The sequence below is a fragment of the Grampus griseus genome, assembly GCF_964374135.1.
Source record: "Grampus griseus genome assembly, chromosome: 19".
NCBI classification, from domain to species: domain Eukaryota; kingdom Metazoa; phylum Chordata; class Mammalia; order Artiodactyla; family Delphinidae; genus Grampus; species Grampus griseus.
Window position 1 is genome coordinate 52,080,142 of NC_139013.1, and position 27,765 is coordinate 52,107,906.

The window sequence follows — 27,765 nt, forward strand, 5'->3', positions numbered from 1 at the left end:
GTCCTCTGGGCGTACCCTAGATGGCCCAGTTTTGGGGAAAAACATCTGTACGTACCAGAGGTTACCCTGGTGGCCAGCATGCCACATGCAGCCAGCATTCGGCTGTACTTGGCCTAATGGTTTAAATGTTTTTTCAATGAATTGCCTACATTTAAAACTTGGGGGATTTCTTATTAAGATCCAGATTTTTCACTTCTCTTGGGGAAAAAAAAAATCGAGATCTGGCTAGATTTGGCAACCTCTGAGCGGAGGGAAGCATGCTTTCTCTGGTTTGCCCCAGCCCTTCCCCCAACCCCCCATCCAGCTCTCTCTGCTAATTTATGTCACCTACCCAGTCCCTAAGACCTTCTGGGTCAACAGCCTCTCCATCACTGGAGGGTATAACTGTCCAGTCTGGCCACTGCATATTTTAATTCAGTGACTTGGAATTTGAATAACAGAGCCCCGGGCTCTATAGATAGTTACTGGCCAACTTGAGAAGCTCAGTGCTTTTGCGTAGGTAAATGCTTCTCCCTTGTCAGCGTATCATTTACTTACTGAGCTCCTCACTGGAAGCTCAGGGCAGAGAAAAGCATTACCTCCGTGCTGTTAGGGGCTCAGCTGGCTTTCCTGGGCTCCTTGGGGAGACAGGGCCATTCGTGCTGATTGATGATGCCCAGACCTAAATCCAGGGAGCGGGGTCCTGCTTATCAGTAGCTCCAGGTTTCCAACTTGAAGCTGCCAATCCCTCCTTGTGTCTAACCACCCGCTTATGTTGCTGCTGTGAAGCCTCAAAGCTTCCAAAAGTTCGGCAGCAGCAGGAAGATGAGAAATTTAATTCCATGTGTGTCCCCCTGGGCGGGGGGACATACCTCTAACTAGGCTGTCATAACAGTATTGTGAATAAAGATCAGAGCTAACATTTCCTAAGTGTGACCTCTGTGCTGGGCGCTGTGCTATATGTCTTACATACATTGAATTCTCCTGGCAACCCTGTGGGAGAGGTACTGCTCTTATCCTCACGTTGGGGATGAACTTGCTGACACTCGGGTTACTTGCCGGAGGTCGTGAGGTTGGTAGAGCTGCAGAGCTAGAATTTGAGTTCTCCTGTGCTCAGCTTCACTGCCCACCCGCTGGTACTTCTTTTGAATTTTTTAAACTTTGGTAGTAAGGGAAATGTCAAACAGAGACAAGCAGAGATAATAGTATAACAAACCCCCAAGCACCTGGCAGCCAGTTTTCAGCAATGGTCAACTCATGGTCATCTTATTTCATCTATGCCCTTACCCACCTCCCTCTCCTCAGATGGTTTTGAAGCAAACCTAAGACCTTGTGTTTTTTCTTCCTTAAATATTTGAATCTAATACCCAGCTTCATCACTGCTACTTTGCTGCCTCCCCAGCAAACCTGTGAAGTCCCCCCTTGGTTACTGGAGGCTGGGGGTCTGGCATTTACAGGCCCTGATTATGAGTGAAGATGGTTGACTGATATCACTCTTGGTCTCGGCCCAGGACTGGAGTTTCAACCCCATGGGATGAGGTGGTTGGGTTACTGTTGATTCGTCTGTTTTTACCCCCTGCCGTTTCGCATGCTCTATTCTTGCTGCCCTCTGGTAGATTAGTTTGGAAATGCGTTAGCGTTCTGTATGACTCATGTATTGCTTACGTATTATGTGTATGAGTTCTGTACTGCTGGCATGTACATAACAGTATTACCACGATGCACGTTCTCTCTCTGTTTCTGGGGCTCAGGCATCCAGGTGTGCCTTAGGCTGGATTCTCTGCTCTGGGGTTTCACAAAAAGCTGCATTTAAGATTTCCACTGAGGCTGTGGTCTCATCTGAGGCTCAGATGGGAAAAGATCGGCTTCCGTGCTCATGCGGTGGTAGCAGCATTCAGTTCCTTGCCGTTGTAGGACTGAGGGCTCCAGCTTCTTGTTGGCTGCCCGCAGCTCCTAGTGGCTGCCCACGGCTTCTCCATGTATGGGGCTCCCTGCCTGGCTGTTTGTTTCCTCAAAGCCAGCAAGACAGGTTCTCCAAGCATATAAAAACATCATCATGTAATCATATGCACATAATTGTGTACCTCCATTACCTTTGCAAGTTACAGGGATAAGGCAAGGGTTTGCGTACCAGGAGGTGGAGATCCTGGGGCCGTCTGTCCACCATGGGTTCCCATGAACCCAAGTCTGAGTCGCTCTCCAGCAGCTCACAAATAATCAGTAATCGACTCACAAATTATGTCCAGTGCAGTTGAAAGAACAAATGCCTTCCCAGCCTTGCAAGATGCCAGGGAACATAAACACACACAGCTCTCTGCCATCCCATTACTATCCCACTGGGGTCTGAATATAGGTGATTTCTGTTGCTTGTTTGCCTGTTAAAGTAGAAAATAACTCTGCTATAATTTAAGGTGGCACTGATTTTCCTTTAGCATTGCTTTTGGCTAGGAGCAGTGTTAAATTTCCTGACCGTCATGGGGCGACGGTGGCTATCCTAGATGGTTGTTGCAAAGATTAAAAGAACTGGTAGAAAAAAAACAACTGGAAGGTCTCAGTCAGCCAGCACCGGGTCTGGCATGCAAAGCTGCCCTCAGAGCGTGGTATCTGCTATTACTGTCAGCCTGTCTCTACGAGGCAGAACCCCACTGGGAGGAGGTGAGGGCAGCCGGCCTCTGGTGCGCTTGCTCTCCTGTTTCTAAAAGACCATCTTGGACACGGAAGCAGCCTAAATGTCCATCAACAGAGGAACGGATGAAGAAGATGCGGTCCATATATACAATGGAATATTACTCAGCCATGAAAAAAGAATGGAATAATGCCATTTGTAGCCACATGGATGGACCTAGAGACTATCATACTCAGTGAAGTAAGTCAGAAAGAGAAAAACAAATATCACACGATATCACTTATATGTGGAATCTAAAATATGGCACAACTGAAGTTATGTGTGAAACAGAAACAGACCCACAGGCGTAGAGAACAAACTCGTGGTTGCCAAGGGAGAGGGGAGGGGGAGTGGGGGAGGGATGGATTGGGAGTTTGGGATTAGTAGATGCAAACTATTATATAGAGAATGGACAGACAACGAGGTCCTACTGTATAGCACAGGGAACTATATTCAATATCCTGTAATAAACCATAATGGAAAAGAATATATAGATATCTATATAGATATAGGTATATAACTGAATCACTTTGCTGTGTGGCAGAAATTAACACAGCATTGTAATCTTCAATAAAATAAATTTTTAAAAAAAGACCATCTTGGTCACAATCAGTGGATTTCCCAGCATGTTCTTTGATATCTCATGTACTGAAGCAGAAGACTAGGCAGCCCTCGACAGGAAATTTGTTTCTGATATCTGGATACATTTTACTACAAGCAAAGTAATGCATATTCAGTCCATAAAAGTTGAAAGTGCATTATAAAATAAAAAGGAAATTAAACTACCTGCAAGCCTACCCGTGATTAGACCTACAATTAAACGTTCAAGAAGAAGTTTGATGTTTTCTCTTCCAGATTTTCCATGGGTGCGAGCGTGTGGGAAGAGAGCGACTAACATTCTGTCATGTGTTGGTGGAGGAGTCTAGGGAGTATCACAGGCTATCCTAATCAGTGGTCAGGGGAGAGAAGGGTCCCCAGTGCAGAAGTTAGCAGTGAATCGGGTTAGCTTTCCTATCACTGTGGTTTGTCCCCATGGCCGCTTCACATGACCTGCAAAGCACAGACACTGTGGAGGGCAAGTTACAGCCCCAGAGGATGTGATCACCCACAACGATGTGGGAAGATGCAATTCCCTGACCTTAGGTGGACCTCTGGGCCGTCATTTATGTCCCCTCCCTTTGGCATAGCCCCTTCCCTTGTCTAGCTGGTAACTGCCTCTTCTCCTGAGGACCAAAAGTCATAGGTTACTTTTCCCTGTAGCCTTTTTATTATTATTATTATTATTTTTTATTTTTGGCTGCGTTGGGTCTTCGTTGTGGTGCGCGGGCTTCTCATTGCAGTGGCTTCTCTTATTGCGGAGCACGGCGCGCGGTCTTCAGTAGCTGTGGCTCACGGGCTTAGTTGCTCTGCGGCATGTGGGATCTTCCCGGGCCAGAGCCCCTGCATTGGCAGGCGGACTCCTAACCACTGCGCCACCAGGGAAGCCCTCCCTGTAGCCTTTTAACTTAACTTAATTTTAATTTAATTTAGTTTCCCTGTAGCCTTTTACTTTTCCCCAGCGAAATTAATTTATTATTTTAGTCATCCATTCAATAAACGGGTGACACAAGAAGGCACAGTGGTCAACTAAACAGACGTCACCCTGACCTTATTGAGCCTTTATTGGGGTCGCAGGGCGTCAGAGGTGTTGCCCAGAGTCACAGAGGGCTGAATGCCCTGGCTTGGTAGGATTTGGCCATGTAACCGTACACGGCATTGTGAAGATAAGTTAATTGCTGCCTCCCCTGTGTGCTCATAGTATCTAGAGCGTTCTGCCCTCGTTGCTGGGATGTTGTCATTTATATTATGTGCCTTTGCACATACTGTGTGGGGCAGTGGCGATGGACCAGGGTGGGCCTGGGTTGAAACTCTGGCCCCTTGACGTTCTCGGTATATAACCTTGGAACAATTACGTGTGCTCCCTGAGCCCGTTTCTTGCTTCTGAAACAGGGTTTATTTTACTGCTTTCCTAATAGGATCGGCACAAGGAGTAACCGAGGTCGGGGCTGCCCTGCATCAGCTCGCAAACGTGCCGTGTCCGTTCCCCAGGGTGGCCGTAACAAAGGACCCACAACTGAGTGGCTTAAAAGAGCCAGAACTTCATTCTCTCAAAGTTCTAGAGGTTAAGTCTGAAGCCAGGTGTGGGCAGAGCCACACCCCTTCTGATGGCTCTAGGGGACCATCTGTTCCTCGCCTCTCTGCAGCCTCTGCCGTTTGCTGGCGATCCTGGGTGCTCCTTACCTTGTAGACGCACCTCTCCAGTCTCTGCCTCCATCATCCCATGGGCACCATCTCTCTGTGTGTCTGTCTGCAGATCTCCCTCTTTGTAAGGACTCCATTCATTGGATTTAGGGCCACCCTAATCTAGCATGACCTCCACTTAACTTGATGGCATCTTCAAAGACCCTGTTTCCAAATAAGGCTGCATTCACAGGTGGTGTTAGGACCTGGATGTGTCTTTTGGGGGACGCAGTTCTACCCATAGCACATGCTGCACATTCTTCCATCTTTAGAACATCCTCCTGACACACTTCCCCCTTCCGGCTGCCGCCCCATTTCTCTGGCCCTGTAGAGTGACCTGTTCCAAGAGTGCCATCTACGCCACCGTCTGCGCTTGCTTCCCTCCCTCCACCTCTGGAGCCCATTCCAGTCGTGTTTCCGTGCCTCCTACCCCACAGCAGTTCACCTTGTCACATCACCACTGACCTCCGCCTTGACAGGTACAGTGGTCCACCCTCTGGTCTTTGTTTTGTTCGCTCCGTGGCATGTGACCCGCGTGGCAGTTGGCCGCTGTCTCCTTGATGTTGTCGCTTGGCTTTTGGGTGCTGCACTGTCTTCCTTCTTCTCGTGCGTCGCCTCCTGCTGGCTCTCAGCCTCTTTAGCTGGGTCTTCGGTTTCTCGGCTTCTGATGGTTGGCATGACCCAGGTGAGGCCGGTGCTTGGCAAGCAAGTGCTGATACCAGTTGTTAAACTAGTTGCTGCCGGAGGGAGCTGGTGACTCCCCTCTGCCCCACCAACCCGCTGGTCCCCCAGAGTCTTGAGTGGACCCCACGGGGGACCATGCAGTGCCCGTCAGCTCCTCAGCCAGCCCCCTGCTCACACGCACTGGCGTGTCCTCAAGCGTCTGTGGCCAGAGATGGTGAGGGACAGCTTTCCCTGCAGTTATGCTGACACCCAGGCGGAGAAACGCCCAGTACCCGCTGCATCCCCAGACTGGCCTCCCAGCTGCTTTCAGGAAAAGACCCACCATGCTATTGCTGGTTTTTTGTACATCCCTACCCAAAACTCAGTCCACAGAACTCTTGTCTTCTCTGTTTACTCTTGGTGTGATCCTATCTGGTCCCCCGGCTTCAAATAGCATCTTTATGCTGATTACTCCCAGAAACACGTCTCCGGCCCCCACGTCTCCTCTGAATGCCAGACTCCCCTGACTGCCAGCTTGCCTCGCATCTCACGCTAGAGTGTCCAGAAGAGGTGGCGTGATACTCAGCACCGACCCCCATCTCCACTGCCATGAACCCATACCTGGCTGCCCCACTGGGACAGCCCAGGAATCATCTTGATTCCTCTCTCCCACTTCCCACGACCCCTGCCCCCCAGTGCATTCTGCCCATCTCCTAACGTATCCTCAGGCACCTTAGCCTTTGAATTCTGAGAGAACTGGCTTTGCTTCCATGTGTGCTACCTGAGTGGTGAGCCCTGGGCTGGTCATATTTGCCTCTTCGATTTTAGTGCGTTCTCTGCCCTGCTCTGTACCCCGAGGGGCTGATTCTTACAAAGAGGTTCCCAGGCACCTCTGCCTCCAGGGGGTTCAGCAAACGGGGTGACAGGAGATTGCAGGCAGAGGAGTGGGGGAGCTGAGGTGTTGCTCCCCGTCTTCCCTGGCTCTGGAGCATCTCCACAGTAGAGGCGCCTCCTCCTGCATCCCAGCTCCTCATGTAGCTGAAATGGGGTGCAGCTTTTTCTGTACATCATCGCAAGGCAAGGCAAGGCAGGGGCTGGTTTTAAGTAAGGACCGCGTGGAGTGGACAGTTGAAGGGGGGTCACAGATGGCCTTTCTCCAACGTAGGGAAACCAGTTTCGGGATTTGGGTTTGGAAATGATCCGGCCTTAAGCACCAGATTGACCCAGTGATCTAAGGGCCAAATGACTCCAGATAACAAACAGCTGGCACTGCCTAAAGTCCCTTTTCTTTTTAAAATCAATAGCCTTGCTGTAAATGACACATAGATGAAAGGAAGTACTTCTAAGTCATTCTGAAAGCGACTCCTCATCATTTTTGGTGACCTGCTTCCTTGAGATGCTCATTAAAGCTGTGCATCATCTTTCCAGAAAAAAAAACCCCAACATATTTGCACAGACTTATGCAGATCCCCTGATTCTTCCCAGGGGCCTGTGGATACCTGTTCTAGAACATAGAGCTTCCACGTCATCCTGGAGTGCAAGCAGTTTGGCAAGAGGACTTGGGGAATCTAGAGCAGGAGTTGTTTTATATCGTTAGCATTTGTAACCCGCCAGGGGCTACATTTCCATCTGTGCCCTGAATTACTCAAATGCTTATCCAGTCGCAGTCTCATTAAAGATTATTTCAGTGATGCTACCTAGCCAGAAATGGACGCAGTATGGGTGTGCGTGTGTGTGGCGTGTGAGTGTGTGCATGCATGCATGCGTGCGCGTGCATGTGGAAAATGCGTGGCCAGTGAGTGGAGGCTGGGGGTTGGGGGACCCCAGGCCTTCCTGGTGGAGGAGCTCGCCATCCTTCCATCAGTGGTTGGGAGATCAGTAGGCCATGAAGTGTAGGACCAGAGCTGTCGAATATTTGTTTCTTTCTCTTGAATTCAAGGATTAGAAATGAGCTCATTGAAATATTAAGGATTGGAAGTGTACCCGTGAGGGTGCAGAAAAGGGTGTGCATTCTCTGGTGGGCCTGCGGGTCAGGACAGCTGTTTTGAAAGCAATTTGGTGAATCTGCCAAAGTACACACCCCGTGTCCAGGCGCTTTCCTGCCCAGGAAACTACCCACTGGAAATGCTGGCACAAGTGCACAAAGATATACATGTATGAACGTTCTTTGTGGGACTGGATATAATAGCAGAAAATTGAAAGACAGACATGTTATGGAATACACTGTGGGTTTTGAAAGTAGTGAGGTAGGGCGCTTTGAGGTTGCTGAATAATACGTAAAGCTTGAAACAACAGCAAAAAGTTGGGAGACATAGATGTACTATAATATGATAAGATAGAATTAAATGAACATCCATAAAACAGACTCGAGACGGAGAGCTGCCAAATCATCCAGTGATTGCTTTTCAGAAAAAAGACTCTGCAAGGGTGAGGAAGACTTCCACCTTTTGTGTAAAGATGTAAATATCTGAACATTTGCAAGTCACATAAACGACAATGATAAGTTTTTAACAACAAAAACATCTGTTTATTTGCATTAAGTGGCTCGACTTGTCTAACGTTGTTTCATGGGTGTGTTCCTTCTGTTTTCTATTTTAGATTCTTGACGAATTCAAGAAGGATTCCTCCGTGTTCATCTTGGGGTGAGGCGCCTCTGCTGGGTGGTTGTTCTGGGTAGTTGTGCCGGGCGTTGGTGCCCTTGTGGGTCCTCCCAGCCTTGCCATCGGAACTCCAGGAGGTCACCTCTCTGGCAGGCACTGGTGGGGTCCCCCTGTTGGGGAACTGGCCATCCCAAGCCTGTGCCACGAATAAACATGCACAGCAACGGGGCTTGTGGAATGTTGGGAGGGTGGCCCAGAAGGTTCTGTAGAGAAGCCTGCTTGCTTCAGGACCTCCTTTCCCAGAGGTGAGTTGGGGAGATGCCTGGCTAAGCAGAGTGAACTGAATTCAGATGAGTTGAAGCATATCAAGTGCTTCATGTGGTGCATGGCAGGGCTCGTAAATAGTGCCAATGATGTTATGATTAAAGCCTAAGTGCTGCAGGACTTGTCAGGACCTCTACTACACTTACTAATTCCCCTAAGTATAAAGTGGTCTATGTCCTCCGAGCATGTCTACCTGGGAGAGATGTTTGCCATGGAGTTAATAGCGCCTAGAATGGGATTTGCGGCCCGCTGACCTGGGCCTGCTTTTTGGAAGCAGCCCTCATTGATGAGGATGCCCTGGCAACTGTTCCCTCTGTTACCTTCTAAGCCAGAAACCCCAAGACTCTAAAATGTATATAAAACGAATCCAATTCTTACGTGGTATTTTAATGAAAAGATTAGTATTGTTGGACCATGAGGCTGGTTAGGAAAGAAGGTTGGAAATGCACTCAGAGACAACAGACTTCTGGACCCTGAGTGTTTAGTAAAGAGAGAAAGCTTAAAGCTTGTTTTACCTCCTGTATTTCAAAAGAGACCCTCCACCTTCCACCCCCGCTGCATGTGCTCAGGGAAAAGTACAGATTTCCCCGGAATGCCCTGCTCTGCCGGATACACTTTCCATAGCGAACAGGGTTCCCAGTCCAGTGAGGTTCTGGTTTTCTGGTAGCTATGAGCATCCTCTCCACGAGGCCATCAGTCAGCAAGCTGCCGGCCGAGGTGGAATCTCCCTTTATTCAGAGTGAAGGGGTCCGTGTCAAATGGAAAACTCTCCCAGCAGCGGGCCTCTGCTCGCTCCACTGCTCTCGTCTTGCAGGTTCCAGCTGATTCTCCCTGTCCGCCAGAGTTGGGGGCTTCATCTGGCCCGCACCCCTGCTTCAGAGCCCTCGACGGCTCAGCCAACTCTGGAGTCGTTTCTCCAGCATCGCCTACCCCAAACGCTCTCCACATCCAGCCCTGTCCGGGCGTTTGCTGTCCACGCCTGTCTGTGCCCGCCCGCCCTCCCTCCCCCTTCCTTCTGCCTTGCACCTGGACCACCTGGGAGCAGCCAAGTGTAGATTCCAGGGCCCAGTTCTCCCAGGTTCTGGTGTCAGGGCCCCTCTGAATCCTCCTGGGTCAGGCATGTCGTCTGGGTCACCTTCGTCTTCCTGTTGGCCAGCCTGCACCAGGCCCTGCGGGGGGCACTCGGCTGGGTGTCTGGGTGGCCGTCCTGCTGGCTGGGATCGCCCCTGACTGTTGGCTGCCCCTCTCTCAACACCCTCCCTTTCCCCGAGGACAGCAACACTGACCGGCCGGATGCCTCCGCTGTTCACCTGCACGACTTCCAGCGGTTTCTCTTACATGAACAGCAGGTGAGAGGACAGCAGGGCAGGGGCTTCTGGGGTGGGGCTGCCCCAGCGGTTGCTCACCTTCTCACCACCTGCCGTCATGAAACAGGTGTCGTCTCCCTGCTCAGTGCCACCTCGGGGGCTTAAACTCTGGAATCAGATTGGCCTCTCATCAGCCCCTTTCCCAGGCCCCAGCTGGAGGAAGGGAAGGAGGACACCACAGGGCGGGCGGACGGTGTGCTCACCTGCCGGCTTCTGCTCCTCTCAGCTCATCTCTGGTGTCGCTTCCCCAGGAAACCTTCCCTGACTCGTGGAGGGTGTGACTAAGGTGGATGGGCCTGCGGGTCCTCTGGGGGATAAGGTGGCACAGCTGTCCTTAAACAGATGACACGTGGACGTCTCCCAGAATGTTTGCGTGTGGGCTCCGAGCTGGTGGCTGAGTCAGAGTTTGTGTCGGGCAGTGGTTTTCTAGGGGATGGTTCTGCCCCAGGGCAGTGGCTGCAGACTCGACTCAGTGCTGCCACTGCCATCTGGTGCGTAGAGCCAGGGATGCTGCGCAATAACTAAAGGTGCACAGGTCAGCTCCCCGCCCCCCAACAAGGAATTACCCAACCCCACATGTCAGTAGTGCCTCAGCTGAGAAACTGAGTTAGAGTGAGAGAAACCTGACATCCTCTCACCAGCTCTGTGACCTTGGGCAGGTGGTTTGACCTTTCTGTGTCCCACTTTCCTCCTCTTTAAGTGGGGATGAGAACCCTACCTCTCAGAATTGTGGGGATTAGACAAGATGGCCTTGATCTTTTTTTTTTTTTTTTTTTTTTTTTTTTTGCGGTGCGCAGGCCTCTCACTGTTGTGACCTCTCCTATTGCGGAGCACAGGCTCCGGATGCGCAGGCTCAGCAGCCATGGCTCACGGGCCCAGCCGCTCCGCGGCATGTGGGATCCTCCCGGACCAGGGCACGAACCCGTGTCCCCTGCATCGGCAGGCGGACTCTCAACCACTGCGCCACCAGGGAAGCCCATGGCCTTGATCTTTGTGTGTGTGTATGAGTACATGTATATTGCGTAGTCACATATCTATTTCAAAGTTTTGTTTATATCACTGGCGTTTCATTTGCTTTTATTCTCTTTAGTTTTTTTTAATAGATTTTTTCATAATAACAATATATAGTCTTTTTCATAGTAATATTCAGTTCATTTACTTTAAAAAAATACTGTGTATTATAGAACATCTCAAACATACACAAAAGTAGACAGGCTGGCATCATAAGCCACCCTGTACCCATCACTCTGATTACAAAGAACATTCTGCCGCTTTGATTTTGTCCATCCTCCATCTCCATACCCACGTATCTCCCTTCCCTTCTTTCCTTCTTCATTTACTTGCTGGCAAATTCTGAAGTAAACCCCGGACTGCGTATCATTCCATTTGAAAATACTTCAACGTGTCTCTCTTATGAAATGGACTTTTTTTTTTTTTTTTTTTAGAAAACATGGCCATAATACCCCTGCTACCCCTTTCACAATGAACACGAATTTCCTAGTGTCAGGCAGTACACATCCCACGTTCAGACGTCATTGATTGTAGGGAACGTAAACAGACGCACGCTTGCGCGAGGGGCAGAGCTGGTAGCTGCTGTGGTGCGTGATGAACGCTGACCGAGGGCTCTGAGATGTCGCGCTTTCCCCACGTGGGGTGAATGGCAGTGACCAAGAGAAGGCTTCCTTGCCCCGCCTGAGACTACAACCCAGGGCAGGTGAACCGAGGGGGGATCCGTGAATTCTGTTGAGCACGATTACACGCACGGTGCGGTGCTGCCAGGAGAGTGAAGCAGAGACAGAGGCCCAGGCTGTTTGCTTTTCCGCCGTGTGCTTCCTTGCGCTGAATTACTCAGTTTTGTACAGAGCCGTTGAAGTTAAACAGTTAAACTCCTAGAGACAAGTAGTCTTATATCCTGGAACCCACCACCTCGTGCTCAGTAATTTTATTTCAGGGGAGGCTCACAGGCTTTCCCTACACCGGCCCCGTGGCTGGGCTGCCCTCAGAGGTCAGGGCTGTGGGCCTGGAGCAAGGTACAGGGCGTTAGGATCCCGCATCCGGGAGTGAGGACGCAGGCAGCCCATGAGCATGTGTGTGGGTGCGCGTGACGGGAACAAGATGTGCTGCCAGGGATGGGGCCCCTGAGCCGTACGTTTCGTGGACCCGGAATGTCCCAGCTTCCAGCGCTCTGTGGGATGCAGGCATGGAGCAGAGTCAGTGACCTAGGACGTTTGTTGGGGGTGGTGGATGCTCATATGTGGAATAACCACTGTAGCACTTGGTGTGCGAATTAGTACAGGTTTTTAGAAAACACATTGGCAATACACAATTAAAATGAAAACTTTGAAAAAAGGCTTATATACTTTGATTAAATAATTGCTCTCCTAGGAACTTATCCTAAATAATGGCAGCATTTTTAATAGAAGTGAGAACTTGGAACTGATCTGAGTTTCCACTCGAGGGCTGGTTAAATGCGCCACAGTCCAGCCCTGGGAGGCATGGGTGACACTGACTGACCCGGAACTGATGTGCCTGTGTTGGTCTTGGGCTCATCATTAGGTCAACTGAATTAATGACTGAAGCCTCAGCTTTCTTATTTATATAACTGGAGAATAATATTATATGTCCTGCCTGGGCTTATGTGAGTTCAAAATGAGCCACCATGTGACAAGGTTGAGCACAGAACCTGGTGGGCTGCCCCTGCCCAGTGTTGACGGCCTCACCATGCTGGTTCCTCTCATCACTACTCTGATCATTTTCATTATTACATTGATAGTTGCCCAACTCAATACCCCACACCAAGTAGATACATTTTTCTACCCCCCCAGACTATTCATATTTTAAACTCCTTTAGGTAGAAGATTTCTTATTTACAGCTAGTGCAGTTCCAGGTTATAGCAGCTAAGTTCTCATTTTTTTGTTTTTGTTTTTTAATTAACTAAGTAATTAATTTATTTGGCTGCATTGGGTCTTTGTTACTGCACGTGGGCTTTTCTCTCTAGTTGTGGCGAGCAGTGCGTGGGCTTCTCATTGCGGTGGCTTCTCTTGTTGCGGAGAATGGGCTCTAGGTGCGCGAGCTTCAGTAGCTGTAGCATGCGGGTTCAGTAGTTGCAGCTCGCGGGCCCTAGAGTGCAGCCTTCAGTAGTTGGGTGCGTGGGCTCAGTAGTTGTGGCACGCGGGCTCAGTAGTTGTGGCTCATGGGCTCTAGAGCACAGGCTCAGTAGTTGTGGCACACAGGCTTAGTTGCTCTGCGGCATGTGGCATCTTCCTGGACCAGGGATCGAACCCATGTCCACTGCATTGGCAGGCGGATTCTTAACTGCTGTGCCACCAGGGAAGTCCAGTACCCGTGTTTTTTTATGCGAAAGCTTTTTAGGAGAAGGAAGCAGGAAGCTTTTGGCCTTTTGGGAGCGTCTAGGGCTGGCAAGGCATTTGCATTAAGTATCCTACAATTTGAGTTTCATGCTCTGGTATTCAAGGATTGCATCACTGCTGTATTCAAATGAACTGGATGCTCCCCCAGCTCCCAGCTATTGGGTGTCCTTTATCCAAGTAGATTTGCAAGGATGAACAGCAAGGCTTATTGTTGATTTGCACCCACCTCATTTGTGTCTGCCCTTACGCTTTTCCTTGTTTCAAATGTCCTGATCTGACCCTTCCCATCCAACTGCACACGTCGGGTAACACATGTGCTTTTATGATTCTTAAAGATGGAGATTTTAGAATGTTTGGAACCCAGAAACATGAGTCAAAGTGGAATCTGTGGCTCAGGTGTCATCCTCTTGTCTATGAATATTTGGGGTTTTAGGGTTTGAGGAGGAAAACAATAAAGTTACTTTATGTTATATATCCTTTTTCTAAAGGGCTTTCAAAGTTCTGAGACCGTGCAGAAGCTGTTTTTGAACTGGTCATGTATGTTTCAGACGTTACTGTTGTCTGAGCAGCACACTGCTTCACTGATCTGGACTGATTCTATATCCGTTTTCCAAAGTTCAGTTATTTGGAAGCCCAGCTCGCCTACTTACCAGCTGTGTGAAGTCGGGATCATCATGTGATGTCCTGAGCTTCTGTTTCCTTGTCTGTAAAATGACAATGACAGTGTGTGACCTGCAGAGTTTTCTGGACTAAACGAGATGTCACGGGAGGATGACGATTGCTCACACAATGCCGTGATTTGAGCACCTTCCGTGTACCGGGTGCTGTGTTAAGCACAGACCCTTATTTCATCCAGCCCGTCACAGCCTCTGTGCGTAGGTACCATTATTCCCATGTAACGGATGAGGAGGTACAGAAAAGGTGTGTAACCTGCTCAGCATCAGCCAGGCGAGTAACCCCAGGGGTCTGATGTCACTGTGCTCCCCGCCTCCTTGTGATAACGCGTATAAAGAACTAGCGTAGAGCAGGAGTCGGCAGACTACACCCAGGGGCCAAATCTGGCCCACTGCCTGTTTTTATAAATAAAGTTTTATTTACAAACGCAGCCACAGTTATTTGTGTGCCTGTGGCTCGTTTTGCACGACAGTAGCAGAATTGAATGGTTGGGGCCCAGAGTCTAAAATGTTTACTCTCTGGTCCTTTAGGGAAAATGTTGGCCCTGCACAGGGTAAGGCCTGGATGGCATGTGCATGCAGAATACGTCCATGTTTGGGTCTTCGACTGAAACCGGATCCTGAGAGGCAAAGAATTTTGCAGTTCCTCTTTCTGATGATTTCTTGTTCTCTTTATCATTCTAAGGAGCTCTGGGCGCAGGATCTGAACAAAGTTCGTGAGCGGATGACAAAGTTCATTGATGACACGATGAGAGAAACTGCCGAGCCCTTCCTGTTCGTGGATGAGGTAAGTGGGCCCCTCGTCCTGTTGGCATGGCTTTGTGATTCAGGTGTCTGTCCTCCGAGGTGTATTTTCTGGGTCTCTTCCCTCGGAGGGCTTTGCCGTTAGATGCCCCGAAACTGGCTCTCTTAGGCGAGAACTCTTTTTTTTTCCTTCCAGGTCCTGAACCGTCACAGCTTTTGACTTTTCTCTTCCTCTATTTGATCCTGTAGCCTGGGCGGGATCTTTGCTTTTGTCACTAGAGGGCGTGTGCTGCCAGGGAGTCTCTAACCATTACAAGCAGAGCAAGGAAATTCCAAGGTTTCTGGGGCTCTTGCACGATGTGGAAATGGGTGCTTTTGGCCCTGTGTGAGGGGGAACTGGGAGCTCCAGTCCCATGTACCGTGGTTCCCAGGAAACAGAGTGTTACCCACTGTCCCTCAATCTTCTGATTTTTCTTTTTTTTTAAGGGGTCAGGAACTGGGATATGAAATTTCCTGCCTTTTAGATGTTACGATACTGGCATGTTCTGTTTCTCATGTAGGTTCACAACTGTTCGTAATGTTATTATGCCTTAAAACTTATATGTGGGCAGCATATACTCTTGTAGCCTCACATATTTGAGGATACACATTAAAAAGGTAAATACCGTATAGGTCAGTGAAACGTGTGTTGGTACAGCCTATTGCAGTCTGAGTTTTCTGCACTGAAAACTTGGGTAACTGAGGTCTGGAGACCATCTGTTGAATATTCATGTACCATCTCCCCGTGTTGACACAGACCCAGAAGAACCCGGCACCACCCGTCCTCAGTGTGATGATCCCCTCTTTGTGTTTGTGACTCTCCTAGTTCCTCACGTACCTGTTTTCCCGGGAGAACAGCATTTGGGATGAGAAGTATGACGTGGTGGATGTGCAGGACATGAACAACCCTTTGTCCCATTACTGGATCTCCTCATCACATAACACGTGAGTTTCACCGCGAGCCTGCAGCGGGTCAGGCAGGTGAAGGGCAATACGGTGGGCGCTCAAGGGCACTGCTCTGGCAAAGCGCGTGGGCAGAGTGCAGGCCCTCGCTGCTCAGATTGGAATATATGAAAGCTTCTGGAGGATGGGGGGACGCATCTCTCTTTCCCAGTTGGTTTTGCAATAATAAACCTTTTTCTGTGGCCCTAAGAAGCAAGTCAACAAAGCTGGTTGGCTGTTTGGGCATCCCATTCTTAGTGGTCACAGGAAAGCAACTGAATTAGTCACTGAACTGATATTTACTGAGAGTTTGCCCTGTGCCAGGCCCTGTGCTTGCTGGGTGCTGGGGATACAGCAGTGAAAAGGGCAGGAGCAGCCCCGTCCTCATGAGCTTGGAGGGGAAAAGGCCTCCTTTGAGTCTTCAGATGAGCCGGCGTTGGTGAGAGAAGAACAGGTGGCGAGGCGAGGAGGAGGGTTCAGACAGAGGAACGGCATGTGCGGCAGGAGGAACTGGGGGGGTTCTAGTAAGACTAGCGTGTAGAACCTGGCAGGGTGAGCGGCAGGAGAGGAGGACAGGAGGGTCAGCTTGAGTGGCATCGTTGAGGTCAGAGCGAGGGCAGAGGCAGTGGGAGCCGCTGATAGCTTTTAGGCCAGAGAACACCACACTCAAATGCGTATTTTTGGAAGATTACAAAAAAGAGCAGACGGGAAGGGAGAAATGGGTGTTACACTCAAATTCTGATACTCAGTCTGCTTTGTCAGGTGAGGGGGTGGAGGCCCTGGGTCCTGGGCATCCAGAGGGCTGTCGACTGGTACTTTACCAAGTGTCAGTCCAGGCAGGAGTTGGAGAGAAGGCCCTTAAGTTCACCTCCCGGCATTTTGGAAGGTACCTTCCTTTTCCGGGGCCAATTGACTTCATGGTTCTCTCTTCCCCACCACGTCCGTTGGTTTGAGTTTGTGTCTTAGAATGGTCAGTCCTGCCAAACCTAGAAAACAGCTGAGCACCACAGACTCTTAAAGGGGGAATGTGGTCAGGAGGAGAGTGAGAAAAATAGGTATTTTCACGTCAGTTTTGGTGGACATAGTTCATAGGGTGGTAAGTCCCATCTGTTCTGTGCTTGGCCTGGGGCCCTGGTATCAGAATGATGGCCCATCTCTGCCCTGTTGAGACTGAGGGCCTAGTGGGCAGCGGTGGGGCAGGGGGGTGGTTAATTTATCATCATACGTCAGTCTCCCGCCTGACACCCTTTGACCGAATTCTCCTCGAAAGAACACACGTGCTCGAGCCCACACTTGGATTGCCAGGATGGTTATCCTTATAGCCCACAATCACGGCCTGAGTCTCATGACTGGCTCAGCCACACGACTGCATGTGTCTGGCCTGGATCCTAAATGGGGGTCTTTGTGGACAGGGAGAACTCAGGCCTTTGGGAGCTCGGGCTGAGGAGTTCCCCGGGGATGCCCTGAGCTGCAGGCCTGCTCCCACACAGCCGCCCACCTCCTCTCGTCCAGGTACCTCACGGGTGACCAGCTTCGGAGCGAGTCGTCCCCGGAGGCCTATATCCGCTGTCTGCGGATGGGCTGCCGCTGCATTGAGCGTGAGTACCCCCTTCGCGCTGGCGGCCACGCGGTCGGCGGGCTGAGACTGGCCGTGTTGTTGCTGGATGCTTTGTTTGTTTGGAGGCCCGAGTAGTGGGGATGCACGGGACAGATGGAGGGAGCACCCAGGTGCCCGTAGCATCTGGGGTGAGCCACGCGGCCACCAGCCGGGGACCTTTCCCCAGAAGAGAAGGTTGCCACGACGAGGAGTGGTGTTGAGCCGGGCCAGGCTGGAGCCACAGCACCTTGGGCTCCAGAAAGTGTCCGGATACAGTGGAGGGGCTGGGAGGCCAGTAGCCAGGACGGCCTGACTGTCCTCCTGTCCCTCAGCTTCTTTCTGGGCTGCTGTGTTCGAGGCAGCAGACACCCTGCGTGCTTTAGCAATGGCCCTGCCATGGCCGCCACCCTGACTCTTTTTTTTTTTTTTCCTGCGGTACGCGGGCCTCTCACTGTTGCGGCCTCTCCCGTTGCGGAGCACAGGCTCCGGATGCGCAGGCTCAGCGGCCATGGCTCACGGGCCCAGCCGCTCCGCGGCATGCGGGATCCTCCCGGACCGGGTCACGAACCCACGTCCCCTGCATCGGCAGGCGGACTCTCAACCACTGCGCCACCAGGGAAGCCCCACCCTGACTCTTCTGTCCCCAGTTGCTCACAGCCACCCCGGCAGAGGTGATTCCAGGCCCCGGACGTGGCCGGGGGCCAGTGCTTCCTCCTGTCCCCCCACCCTTCGCCCCCGGCCCGACTCAGCGCCAGAGGCTCATGGCTGTACTGGGCTGAGAAGAGGCACAAACCACTGATGTAGGCTCCGGTTTTATCAAAGCATCCGTCACGGCATCAGGCCTTAACGGCAGTTATTCCTACAGAGTGTTCTTAATTTATGCCTTTGTCCCCCCTTAGGAAAAAGCAAACGTGAAAAAATCAAGTTTGAAACTGTCAGCTCCTCTTCCTATTTTGGGGGGTCAAAAATATAGGAGATGCTCACCTTCTGCATAACCTAGTTCGGTCTGAATATTTTACCGTGAATCTTTAAAAATAAATTTCCCATTGCTCTGTATTCTTTCTGCTGGCAGAAGAAGCAAGCCAAGGTTTAGACAAGTCAAATCAGAAGATAAAACACATGATAAATCTCTTGTTAAAAAAGAAACGTTTCGTTTCTTTTGGACAGCGGGACCTTTCATTAGACGACCAAAATCTTCCTGTAACCGCATAGGTAACACGCGTCCTCATGTTGGTGGCCCCTGAGGGCGATACCGGGTCTGGCCCCGGGGTCCTGGTGACTGAGCCAGTGCGGGGGCCAGGGCTGGTGGCGCGGTCATCACCCGGGCAGCGTGGCCGCCCTCAGAGGACTAGGGAGGCACGGGTGCTGAGATTGCACGTCTCTGCCCTCAGTGGACTGCTGGGACGGGCCCGACGGGAAGCCCATCATCTACCACGGCTGGACGCGGACCACCAAGATCAAGTTTGATGACGTCGTGCAGGCCATCAAGGACCATGCCTTTGTCACCTCGAGGTCAGTTGGCTGATTTCCTTCCTGGTGGTTCACCTTTAAGGGGAAGGCGGCTAGGGTTGGGTGGACACACACACACACAAACATATCCCCCCTGCAGACACACCCCACATGGACACACACACACACTCAGAGACACCCTCTCACAGACACGGGCAGCCCCCCCACGGATGGGCACAGACGCCCCCTTCCCCCCAGCGCACGCGCACGTACATTCACGCACATCCCACACAGATGCTCACGTGCAGAGGCACCGCCCGCATAGGACACCCCCAGAACACAAAGACACACAGACACCCTCTCCGCAGACACGTGATCAGACGTATATTCTCCACGTACAGACACACATGTACACCCCACATAGCGACACAGATACCCCCCCGCACACACACAGCCCACCCCAGGCTCCATCCTGGCCAAAGTCACTGCTGAGAAGCCCCAGCTGAGTGCTGGCGTGCCCCGAGGCCGAGAGCACAGGGCACGCCCTGGTCCCGGAGGCCGGGCCAGGCAGCCCTGCGGGGGCGGCCCCCCCGTGCTGAGCGCCCCTCCCTCCCTCCCCGCCCGCAGCTTCCCCGTGATCCTGTCCATCGAGGAGCACTGCTGCGTGCAGCAGCAGCGCCACATGGCCAGGGTGTTCAAGGAGGCGTTCGGCGACCTGCTGCTGACCAAGCCCACGGAGGCCAGTGCTGACCAGCTGCCGTCGCCCAGCCAGCTGCGGGAGAAGATCATCATCAAGGTAGCGGCCCGGGGCTGCCGCTCATGTGGGGAGAGCCGGCGGCTCGGGGCACGGGCTCCCCGTTCTCCTCGCTGACCTCGCGCCTGACCCGGGCCAGGTCGCTTCACCTCCCGCTGCCTCTGAGTCCTCGCGGTCTGGGGGTTCACCACAGAACCCGCATCGTTCACGTGCTGCGAGCGTAACGCGGAAGGCCACGTGCGGAGCGCTTGGAACTGCCCTGTCCCACAGCAGGTGCCCCAGAAGTGTTCACTCACTCCCGTGCATTTGTTTTGGCCAGTCTTCACCATGTCCCGCTCTGCGTCAGGCCCTCGTGAGGAGCTGGGGCTGTTCCACCAGGCTCTGTTCTCACGTGGGGGCTGGGCTGGGAGTGAACAGTTGCCCCAGAGGGCTGCGTGTACTAGGGGCAACAGGTGGCTGTGGGGAGGGATGAGTGACAGCTGTACCACAGATGCCAGGAGGGGTGACGTTTGGGCATGTATATTACTAGGGTCAAGAGACCAGACGGACCGTGGCTTCAGTCATGTAAGTTCAAGACTCGATGTGCGGGAGAGTATTCTAGGAGCTCTGAGCTCTGGTCCGCGAGGCTGTCCGGGGACTCAGGATGTTCTCATCTTGGTCTGCGGTCTCCCAGGGAAGGGGTTTTCAGATGGGGTTCTGCAGACCCCCAGACAGTCCACAGATAAAACTTGTGAGGTGGTGGCATGTGAACTTTGGGCAAAAATGGTGCCTCTATTAACATGTAGGTGAAACTTAATATTTCCTTCCATTATGAATATTGGCAACAAGCCGCTTGAGGCTTCGTCACCAGCAGAAATCATGGATAATTTCATAGCACTTCTGCCGTTGTTGCCAATATCTCAAGATAACGTGTGCTCGTCACTACTTTAAAATTATGATGGTTATTAGATCTGCCTGTAGATCTTTTGGAAGATGTTAGTAAAGAAGTACATGTATTAGTATATTGCAAGTATTTTTTATTTACTTGGTAGCTGTATTTCGATGTAATTGGATTCTCCTTTCATTTTATGCATTATAAACATTATTCTGAGAAAGGCATCCGTAGTCTTCCCCAGACTTCAGAGGGGGTCCATGCCACAGAACTGGCGAAGGCTCTGCCCTAGGGGGCACTGTCCTTGTGTGCGGTCCATGCTGGGTTGCAAGGCACATTGAGCTCCAGCTCGTAGAAACGGGAATGTGAGGGGTCCAGGGCGAGTGATTCCTGGTAAGCAGGTGGGACATCAGTTGGACAGTCCTGGGCTGTTGTGTCCAGTGCGTGAGAACTTAGTCACATGACCGCACCATCTGCAGGGGCTGACTCTAGCTGGGCAGCCGTCGGTGGGAGGAGCGGCGTGGATTTCAGTGACAGCTGGCAGGTTCGTAGGAAGGACAGACAGGGATTTACCAGGCAGAGAAGGGAGAGGGCCCTTCGGCTTCGGGGATGACATCCATGAAGGTGGGGTAGTGTGAACGCGTGGTATGTTCCCTAGATTGTCACTGGACCACCAAGATGCATTGGGGACATTCCTACATGCCAGGAGATCACGGTCTTCTAGGGAGACAAACCGCTTGACAGAGAAACACCAAATTGCGAGGGGGCTTTGGCTGAGGCCCATCCAGAGAGGAGGAGGCTGGTGTCCTCAGGGATCAAAGCACCAGCATATTTGGAGAAATCGGCTAAGATCCCGGGGCAGGTTCTGCTGAGACGCTCAGGGAAGCTTCCAGCGTGAGGAATGCGGGATGAGAGGCAGAGGGTGCTTGGCCGGGCTGGGGAGGTGTCCAGGGCTCCTCAGGTTTGGCAGTCAGTCTTCAGGGAACCTCGTTGCATCTCTCTGTTCCCGGCTCCCCCGTGGCTTCCCTCGGTTTCTGTTAGAACAGCTCTCTGCGTGTCCCCATGTATTTTCCAGCGCTTGTTTCAGGGTGTGAAGACTCCTTTTAGAGCTCCCACTGCCCCACCTGTGGTACCTCTTGGTTCAGCCCTTTCAATTTCAGGGAAAAGGGGTGGACGTAGCATTTGTGACGTGATCACTGAGTGCCACACACTGGGCTGGGCACGGTCGTCAGTGTTATTCAGTCTCACGGCAGACCTGCAGGACTGATAATCCCGGGCCCCCAGCCCACCTGACAGGTGAGGACCCTGAGGTCTAGAGGTTGACTCAGCTGAGGTTACACAGTTAGTTCCTGCCAAGGATGGAACAAAATGGAACACTTATGTCGTGCTGCACTATCTACAGGTATCCTACACGCCCACTGCCTTACGGGACAGGGGGGCTATGTTACCCCCATTTAAAAAATATATTTATTTATTTATTTGGCTGCGCTGGGTCTTCGTTGCGGCATGTGGGATCTTTAGTTGCGGCATGTGGGATCTTTAGTTGCGGCATGCGAACTCTTAGCTGTGGCGTGTGGGATCTAGCTCCCTGACCAGGGATCTAACCCAGGCCCCCTGCGTTGGGAGTGCGGAGTCTTAGCCACTGGGCCACCGGGGAAGTCCCTGTTACCCCCATTTTACAGGGGAAGTTACTGAGACAGATGGTCATGCAGCCAAGGCCACACAGCGAGGAAGGTGATAGGCCCTGAATTCAAGCCCAGGTCTGACTCCCAATCCTGAGCTCCCTCCACCAGGTCACCACAACTGGGACTTATCAAGGGTAGTCCACATGGGCAGTCAGTGAACTCGCCCAGGTGGACGTTGTCGTAATCATCCTCTTAGGCTTGCGGATGAGACATGAGAGGTTCAGAGAGGTGCGGCCACCTGCTCAGGGTCACACAGCCAATACAGCAGCAGCAGTGCTGTTTGCACCCAGGTCTTCTAAGTCTGCATCCCCAGTGTGCCTTCCACTGCCCTGCACAGCCTGTGCCCATGGGCTGGCTGTGATCTTGCCTTGCCCTCTGTGTGCTGGAGAATGCGGGCGCATCATTGATTCATTGAATATTTATCGAGCGCTATCTGCTAACCTAGTGCAGGAGGTTCAACAGGGAACAAAACAAAGTCCCTGCCCTCATGGGGCTTATAATCTAGCAGGGAAGACAGACAGAAGACAGTTAGATACGTAGATATACTTAGGCTAAAAAGCGTGAAGATGAACTACCAGGGGCTAGAGAGTGGCAGGGGTGGGAGGGGGAGTGTGGGCTGTTTTTAGGGAAGCCCCTCTGAGGAGGTGACGCCGAGCACAGAGCGCAGTGTAGTGAGAGAGAAGCCGGGCAGAGAACAGACAGTGCAAAGGCCCTGAGGTGGGACGATCCGGTGGATGCCTGGCTGATGTGAATGAATGTTTGCTGGCTCACAGATCCTAGCCTGGGTCTTAGGGAGACAGGCTTTGTGTATTTTTCCCCTCAGCATAAGAAGCTGGGCCCCCGAGGCGACGTGGATGTCAACGTGGAGGACAAGAAAGATGAACACAGGCAGCAGGGTGAACTGTACATGTGGGATTCCATCGACCAGGTGCGTCTTCTCGCGCCCCTTCTCAGAGCCCTGAATGTGTTACGGCCTGCTGGAGAGCTCCGGGAGGATTCCTGTCTCACTCCCACTTGTGCCAAGTGAATTTGTCATTTTAAGGAAACTATTCTTCTTTTGCATCATTAGTGTTTTATTTTGAAGTAGTTTTATATTCAATGTAACATACTCTAGATTCTCACACACATACAAGCACAGAGAGTTCTCATACGTGCTTTACCCAGTTTCCCCAAATAGTAACATCCTCTGTAACCAGAGTATAATTATCATAACAAGGAATTGAACATTGGGCAGAATACTACCAACTAATTTGTGGACCTCATTCCAGTTTGTCCACTCATGTCCTTTTTCTGACCCAGGATGCAATCTCGGATGTGATAATGCAGTTCGTTGTCCTAACCCCTTAGTGTCCTCCAATCTGAGGCAGTTCCACTGGAAACATTATTACTGTTATTTTTGGCCGAGCCACGTGGCTTGCAGGATCTTAGTTCCCCTGACCAGGGATCCAACTCGGGACCCCCTGCAGGGGAAGCGCAGAGTCCTAACCACTGGACTGCCAGGGGAGTCCCAAGGAAACGTTATTTTTTTATGGGAATGAGGCATTTTGAATGTTAATGCCACTTCTCATATCCCATAACCTAACATGGCAGTCTATTTGAGTAGGTATTGATCAATTCATTGATTCACTGATTGAAGTGTATTTGATTTACAAGGGTGTGTTAGTTTCAGGTGTGCAGCAAAGTGATTCAGTTATATATATACGTATGTATTTCAGATTATTTTCCATTATAGGTTATTACAAGATACTGAATATAGTTCCCTGTGCTATGCAGTAGGTCTGTTGCTTATCTATTTTATGTATAGTAGTTTGTATCTGTTAATCCCATATTCCTAATGTATTCCTCCCCGCAACGTTCCCCTTTGGTAACCCTAAGCTTGTTTTCCGTCTGTGAGTCTGCTTCTGTTTTGTGTTTAGGTTCATTTGCATTATTTTTTAGATTCTACATATTAAGTGGTATCATGTTATGTTTGTCTTTCTGCATTTGAGTATGTTTTTACATGTCTATTCTTATATTCTAGGAATAAAAATGGTTGAAATTTAAATATAGAATTAAGTCACATTTAAATGTTGAAGAAAGGGTCTCTAGACAGGCTGGCTGAGAAATCCTGAAAGTCTTAAAAAATGGGTGAAATAGAAAAAGACAGTCGTGAGGACACACACACAGAAAACAATCCCATCATTCGTAAAAGCCTTCAGATTAAAGGAATACAATACTACGTGTCAACGCTTAGACACCCTGAATAAAGAAGCCCTGAAAATGCCAGAAGAACCCCAGAATAAATAGATGTTTTAAAAGAAATGTCTCACAGGGGATCGAATTCTGTGAAACCACCATAAATGGCTCCAAGAGTAGGAAAGGCGAGTCCCCAGTGGATGCTGGGGTGATGCCAGGCAGGGGCCTTGGGCCTCAGAGTTGATGGAGCAGAGACTTTGGGGAAGCCCTAACGCTGGTTTCACTTTGTAGAAATGGACTCGGCACTACTGTGCCATTGCTGATGCCAAGCTGTCCTTCAGCGATGACATTGAACAGACTATGGAAGATGAACAGCCCCCGGTAGGTGGACACCTCCTGTAATGCTGCTCTCACCCGGTGGCCGGCAGGCCTGGACATGCTCAGTCCAAGGAGCTGCCTCTTCGGGTACCGAGCCTTGCCTGGCTCTTCTCGGATTGGCTGGCTGGCCCATGTGCTTAGCCAGTGAGGTTCAGGTGTCTTTCCTGCTCTCTGAAAGGCGTGCTTGGCCTGTGCTCCCTGGGGAGGATGGGGACATTTGGATGTTCTGTCCAGCCTTACCCACTAGCCTGTTCCTGGCTCTCCTGCCCTCCCCCCCGGGGCTGCTGGTCATCCTTGGTACTGTCCCTTGAGTGCAGCCCCCACGGTATTATGGCTCTCAGGCTTCCCGTACAGTAGAGTTGAGGGCTGTACTGGGGACCCCTTATCCCGGGACTCAGAACTCCAGGAGGCCACCACAAATGGGGAGGTGTCAGGAGTAGGTGGCTGGGGGGTGGGGAGGGCAGTGGAGGCTGGCTTCCCGGACCTCTCGGGGTAAAAGTGAGCTGAGGCCGTTTTTGGTCTGTTATCCAGTCCAGTCTGTTATTCAGGAATCGGCACACACAGAGGGACTAGTCTGATGATACTGGGGGTCTGGTCCGGGTTTTCAGAAACCCCTCCTCTCCTTGCGGCCCAGGATATAGCCCCCACGGAGCTGCATTTCGGGGAGAAGTGGTTCCACAAGAAGGTGGAGAAGAGGACAAGCGCCGAGAAGCTGCTGCAGGAATACTGCGCCGAGACGGGGGGCAAGGATGGGACCTTCCTGGTGCGGGAGAGCGAGACATACCCCAATGACTACACCCTGTCCTTCTGGTAATGGCCGTCTTCCCCGGGGCACGCGCCTTCTCCTCGCAGCTGGTGGGGTGGGGTGCCGTGAGGCAAGTGGTGGCAGCTTAGGCCAGGCTTGGGTGGGGCTGGGCTGGAAACCCAGACTTTATTTAGTGAGCTGTGTGGGGCAAGACTTGGGTGAGGGCCCCCAAACTTAGTCAACAAGATTAGCGATATTTCAGTGCAGTATTTAAAATTGTAAAGTGGCCTTACGGAACTGTGGGTGAGGCTGTATTGACTCATCACTGACTCAGTCATCTGTGCATGAATTCATCAAAAGGTATTTATTTATTGGGTCCTTGCTCTGTGCTAGGCACAGTGACTTAGCAGTGACAGACAGACAGGGTCCTTGTCCTGATGGAGATTAGAGTTTCAGGAGGGAGATGAACAGTGGAAAAGGAATCAGGCAAATGATACATAATTCTCGTTGTGACGTGTGCAGTGGGAAAAGCGCAAGACGTTATGAAAGTCTGTAAGAGAGGGGTCTCGTGTGATGTTGGGAGAATAATCCAGGAAGACTTCCTGAAAGAGGTGGTGTTTAAACTGCGACCTGAAGGATAAAAGTTCTAATACTAACAACATATAAATAATCGCGACAGCTAACGCCTGTAAGATGCTTACCAGGTACCAGGCAGCGTTCCGAGCACATGCTGTGTGTGATCTCGTTTCATCCTCAGGACATCTCTGTGAGGAGGATACTATCATTGTCCCTGTTGGACCACTAGGGTAATAATAGGGAGACTCAGAGAGGACAGGTCACTTGTTCATGGTCACTTAGCTCCTCAGTGGCAGAGTCAGGATTGGAACCTAGGCTGTCTGGCTCCAGAGGAACAGTTACGTAGGTAAAAGGGGACGGCGGGTAGAGGAAGTAGGTAGAATGGTCTGGAATCCAGCCCCAAGGATCAACTTGTGTGAAAGCGCTGGGCCGGTGCTAAGAGCAGACGGAGGCTTGTGTGGCCGCACGTAGCGTCCACTCCTGGGGCCCCGGCTGCAGCTGTGGCCCACCCTGTGCTCTCTGCCGTACCGGCTGCGGGAAGGGCCAGCCGGCCGGGCCTGGGCTCTGACGTGGTCCCTCTCCCGGCAGGCGGTCGGGCCGCGTCCAGCACTGCCGGATCCGCTCCACCATGGAGGGCGGGACCCTGAAGTATTACCTGACTGACAACCTCATGTTCACCAGCATCTATGCCCTCATCCAGCACTACAGCGAGACGCACCTGCGCTGTGCCGAGTTCGAGCTCCGACTCACCGACCCAGTTCCCAACCCCAGCCCGCACGAGTCGAAGCCGTACGTGTGCCCTGTGCTCTGGGGGCGCGACTGCGTTCACGGATCAGAAACACCAGCCTGGAGGGTGTGCTGGGGCCCAGATTCCCACGGGGCGCCTCACCCGGGCCCACCGGGGTCTCTTGCAGTTCCCCAGGGCGGCCGCTGTCCAGTTACCTATGGCCTGTTTCTCTCTCCTCTCCCTCTCCCTCTCCTTTCCTTTCTTCTCCTTTATCTTCGTGGTCGTGAGGTCTTCTTGAGCATTGATTTTCAGAGATAATTTTGGCCTGGTGTTACTGTTTTCTGTCCAAGCTCGTTCCTTTTGGTCTGAAAGCGAAAAAATAATTGTCAAGTGAGTATCAGTTAGGCCTTGCAAAGGGTTGACTAGTTGTGAAAAGCAAAGAGTAATTTTTAAGCAGAAGGCTGCTCAAATGCACATTTCACAGGAGGCCATGTAGCTATGACACCTTTATTTTTTACTTTTCTTGTCCATATTCAGATGGATTGCCATAAAATTTGCTATTTCACATCTTTAAAAACAACCTAAAAACCCTATTCCCTATCTTTTCTGCCTCTGCTGTTCTGAGACACTGTGGTGACTGTGCCACCCTCTGTTGCTTGGGTCGGGGGTGGGGGGGTCGGGGTGGGTAAAGATGTAAGTTGATTTATTCGCTTATGCTCCAAGCAGACCCACTACATGAACGCTTCACCCAAACTGTGTCTGGGTGATCTTTTTAAAAACTTCTGTCTTCAGAGGTGATTTCAGAAGCGGAGGCCCACTGTGTAATTTCCGTGGTGGGTTCCAGGGCCGTGTCTCAGGCATCCCGGGAACCCACCGTTTCCTCCTCTGCTGCCGGTCTCAGCGGCCTCTCCCTTGGCCATTTTCCCGGCCCTGTGCTGCAGGTGGTACTATGACGGGCTGAGCCGTGGAGAAGCGGAGGACATGCTGATGAGGGTTCCCCGGGATGGGGCCTTCCTGATCCGGAAGCGGGAAGGTTCTGACTCCTACGCCATCACCTTCAGGTAGGTGCACGGACTGGAGCCCACTGTGTGCTCTGCAGAGACGGCTTGGGAAGGGCAGGTGTGGAGAACAAAGGGGGAACTGCAGGTGGAGGCTGAGC

General features: G+C 51.5%; 1 protein-coding gene across 1 annotated transcript in view; it reads left to right on the plus strand.

Moving 5' to 3' along the window:
• The window catches only part of PLCG2 (phospholipase C gamma 2), a gene marked incomplete at its 5' end in the record, with an annotated part of 140,294 nt that overhangs the window by 72,567 nt on the left and 39,962 nt on the right, over positions 1 to 27,765 (plus strand). The window contains 12 exons of the mRNA XM_082677782.1: positions 8,186 to 8,229; positions 9,788 to 9,860; positions 14,610 to 14,711; positions 15,534 to 15,652; positions 17,162 to 17,247; positions 18,638 to 18,758; positions 19,323 to 19,491; positions 22,829 to 22,933; positions 24,472 to 24,561; positions 25,193 to 25,368; positions 26,468 to 26,668; positions 27,548 to 27,667. Of these exons, the coding sequence (XP_082533908.1) occupies positions 8,186 to 8,229; positions 9,788 to 9,860; positions 14,610 to 14,711; positions 15,534 to 15,652; positions 17,162 to 17,247; positions 18,638 to 18,758; positions 19,323 to 19,491; positions 22,829 to 22,933; positions 24,472 to 24,561; positions 25,193 to 25,368; positions 26,468 to 26,668; positions 27,548 to 27,667 (1,406 nt within the window). The remainder of the gene's footprint in view (positions 1 to 8,185; positions 8,230 to 9,787; positions 9,861 to 14,609; positions 14,712 to 15,533; positions 15,653 to 17,161; positions 17,248 to 18,637; positions 18,759 to 19,322; positions 19,492 to 22,828; positions 22,934 to 24,471; positions 24,562 to 25,192; positions 25,369 to 26,467; positions 26,669 to 27,547; positions 27,668 to 27,765) is intronic.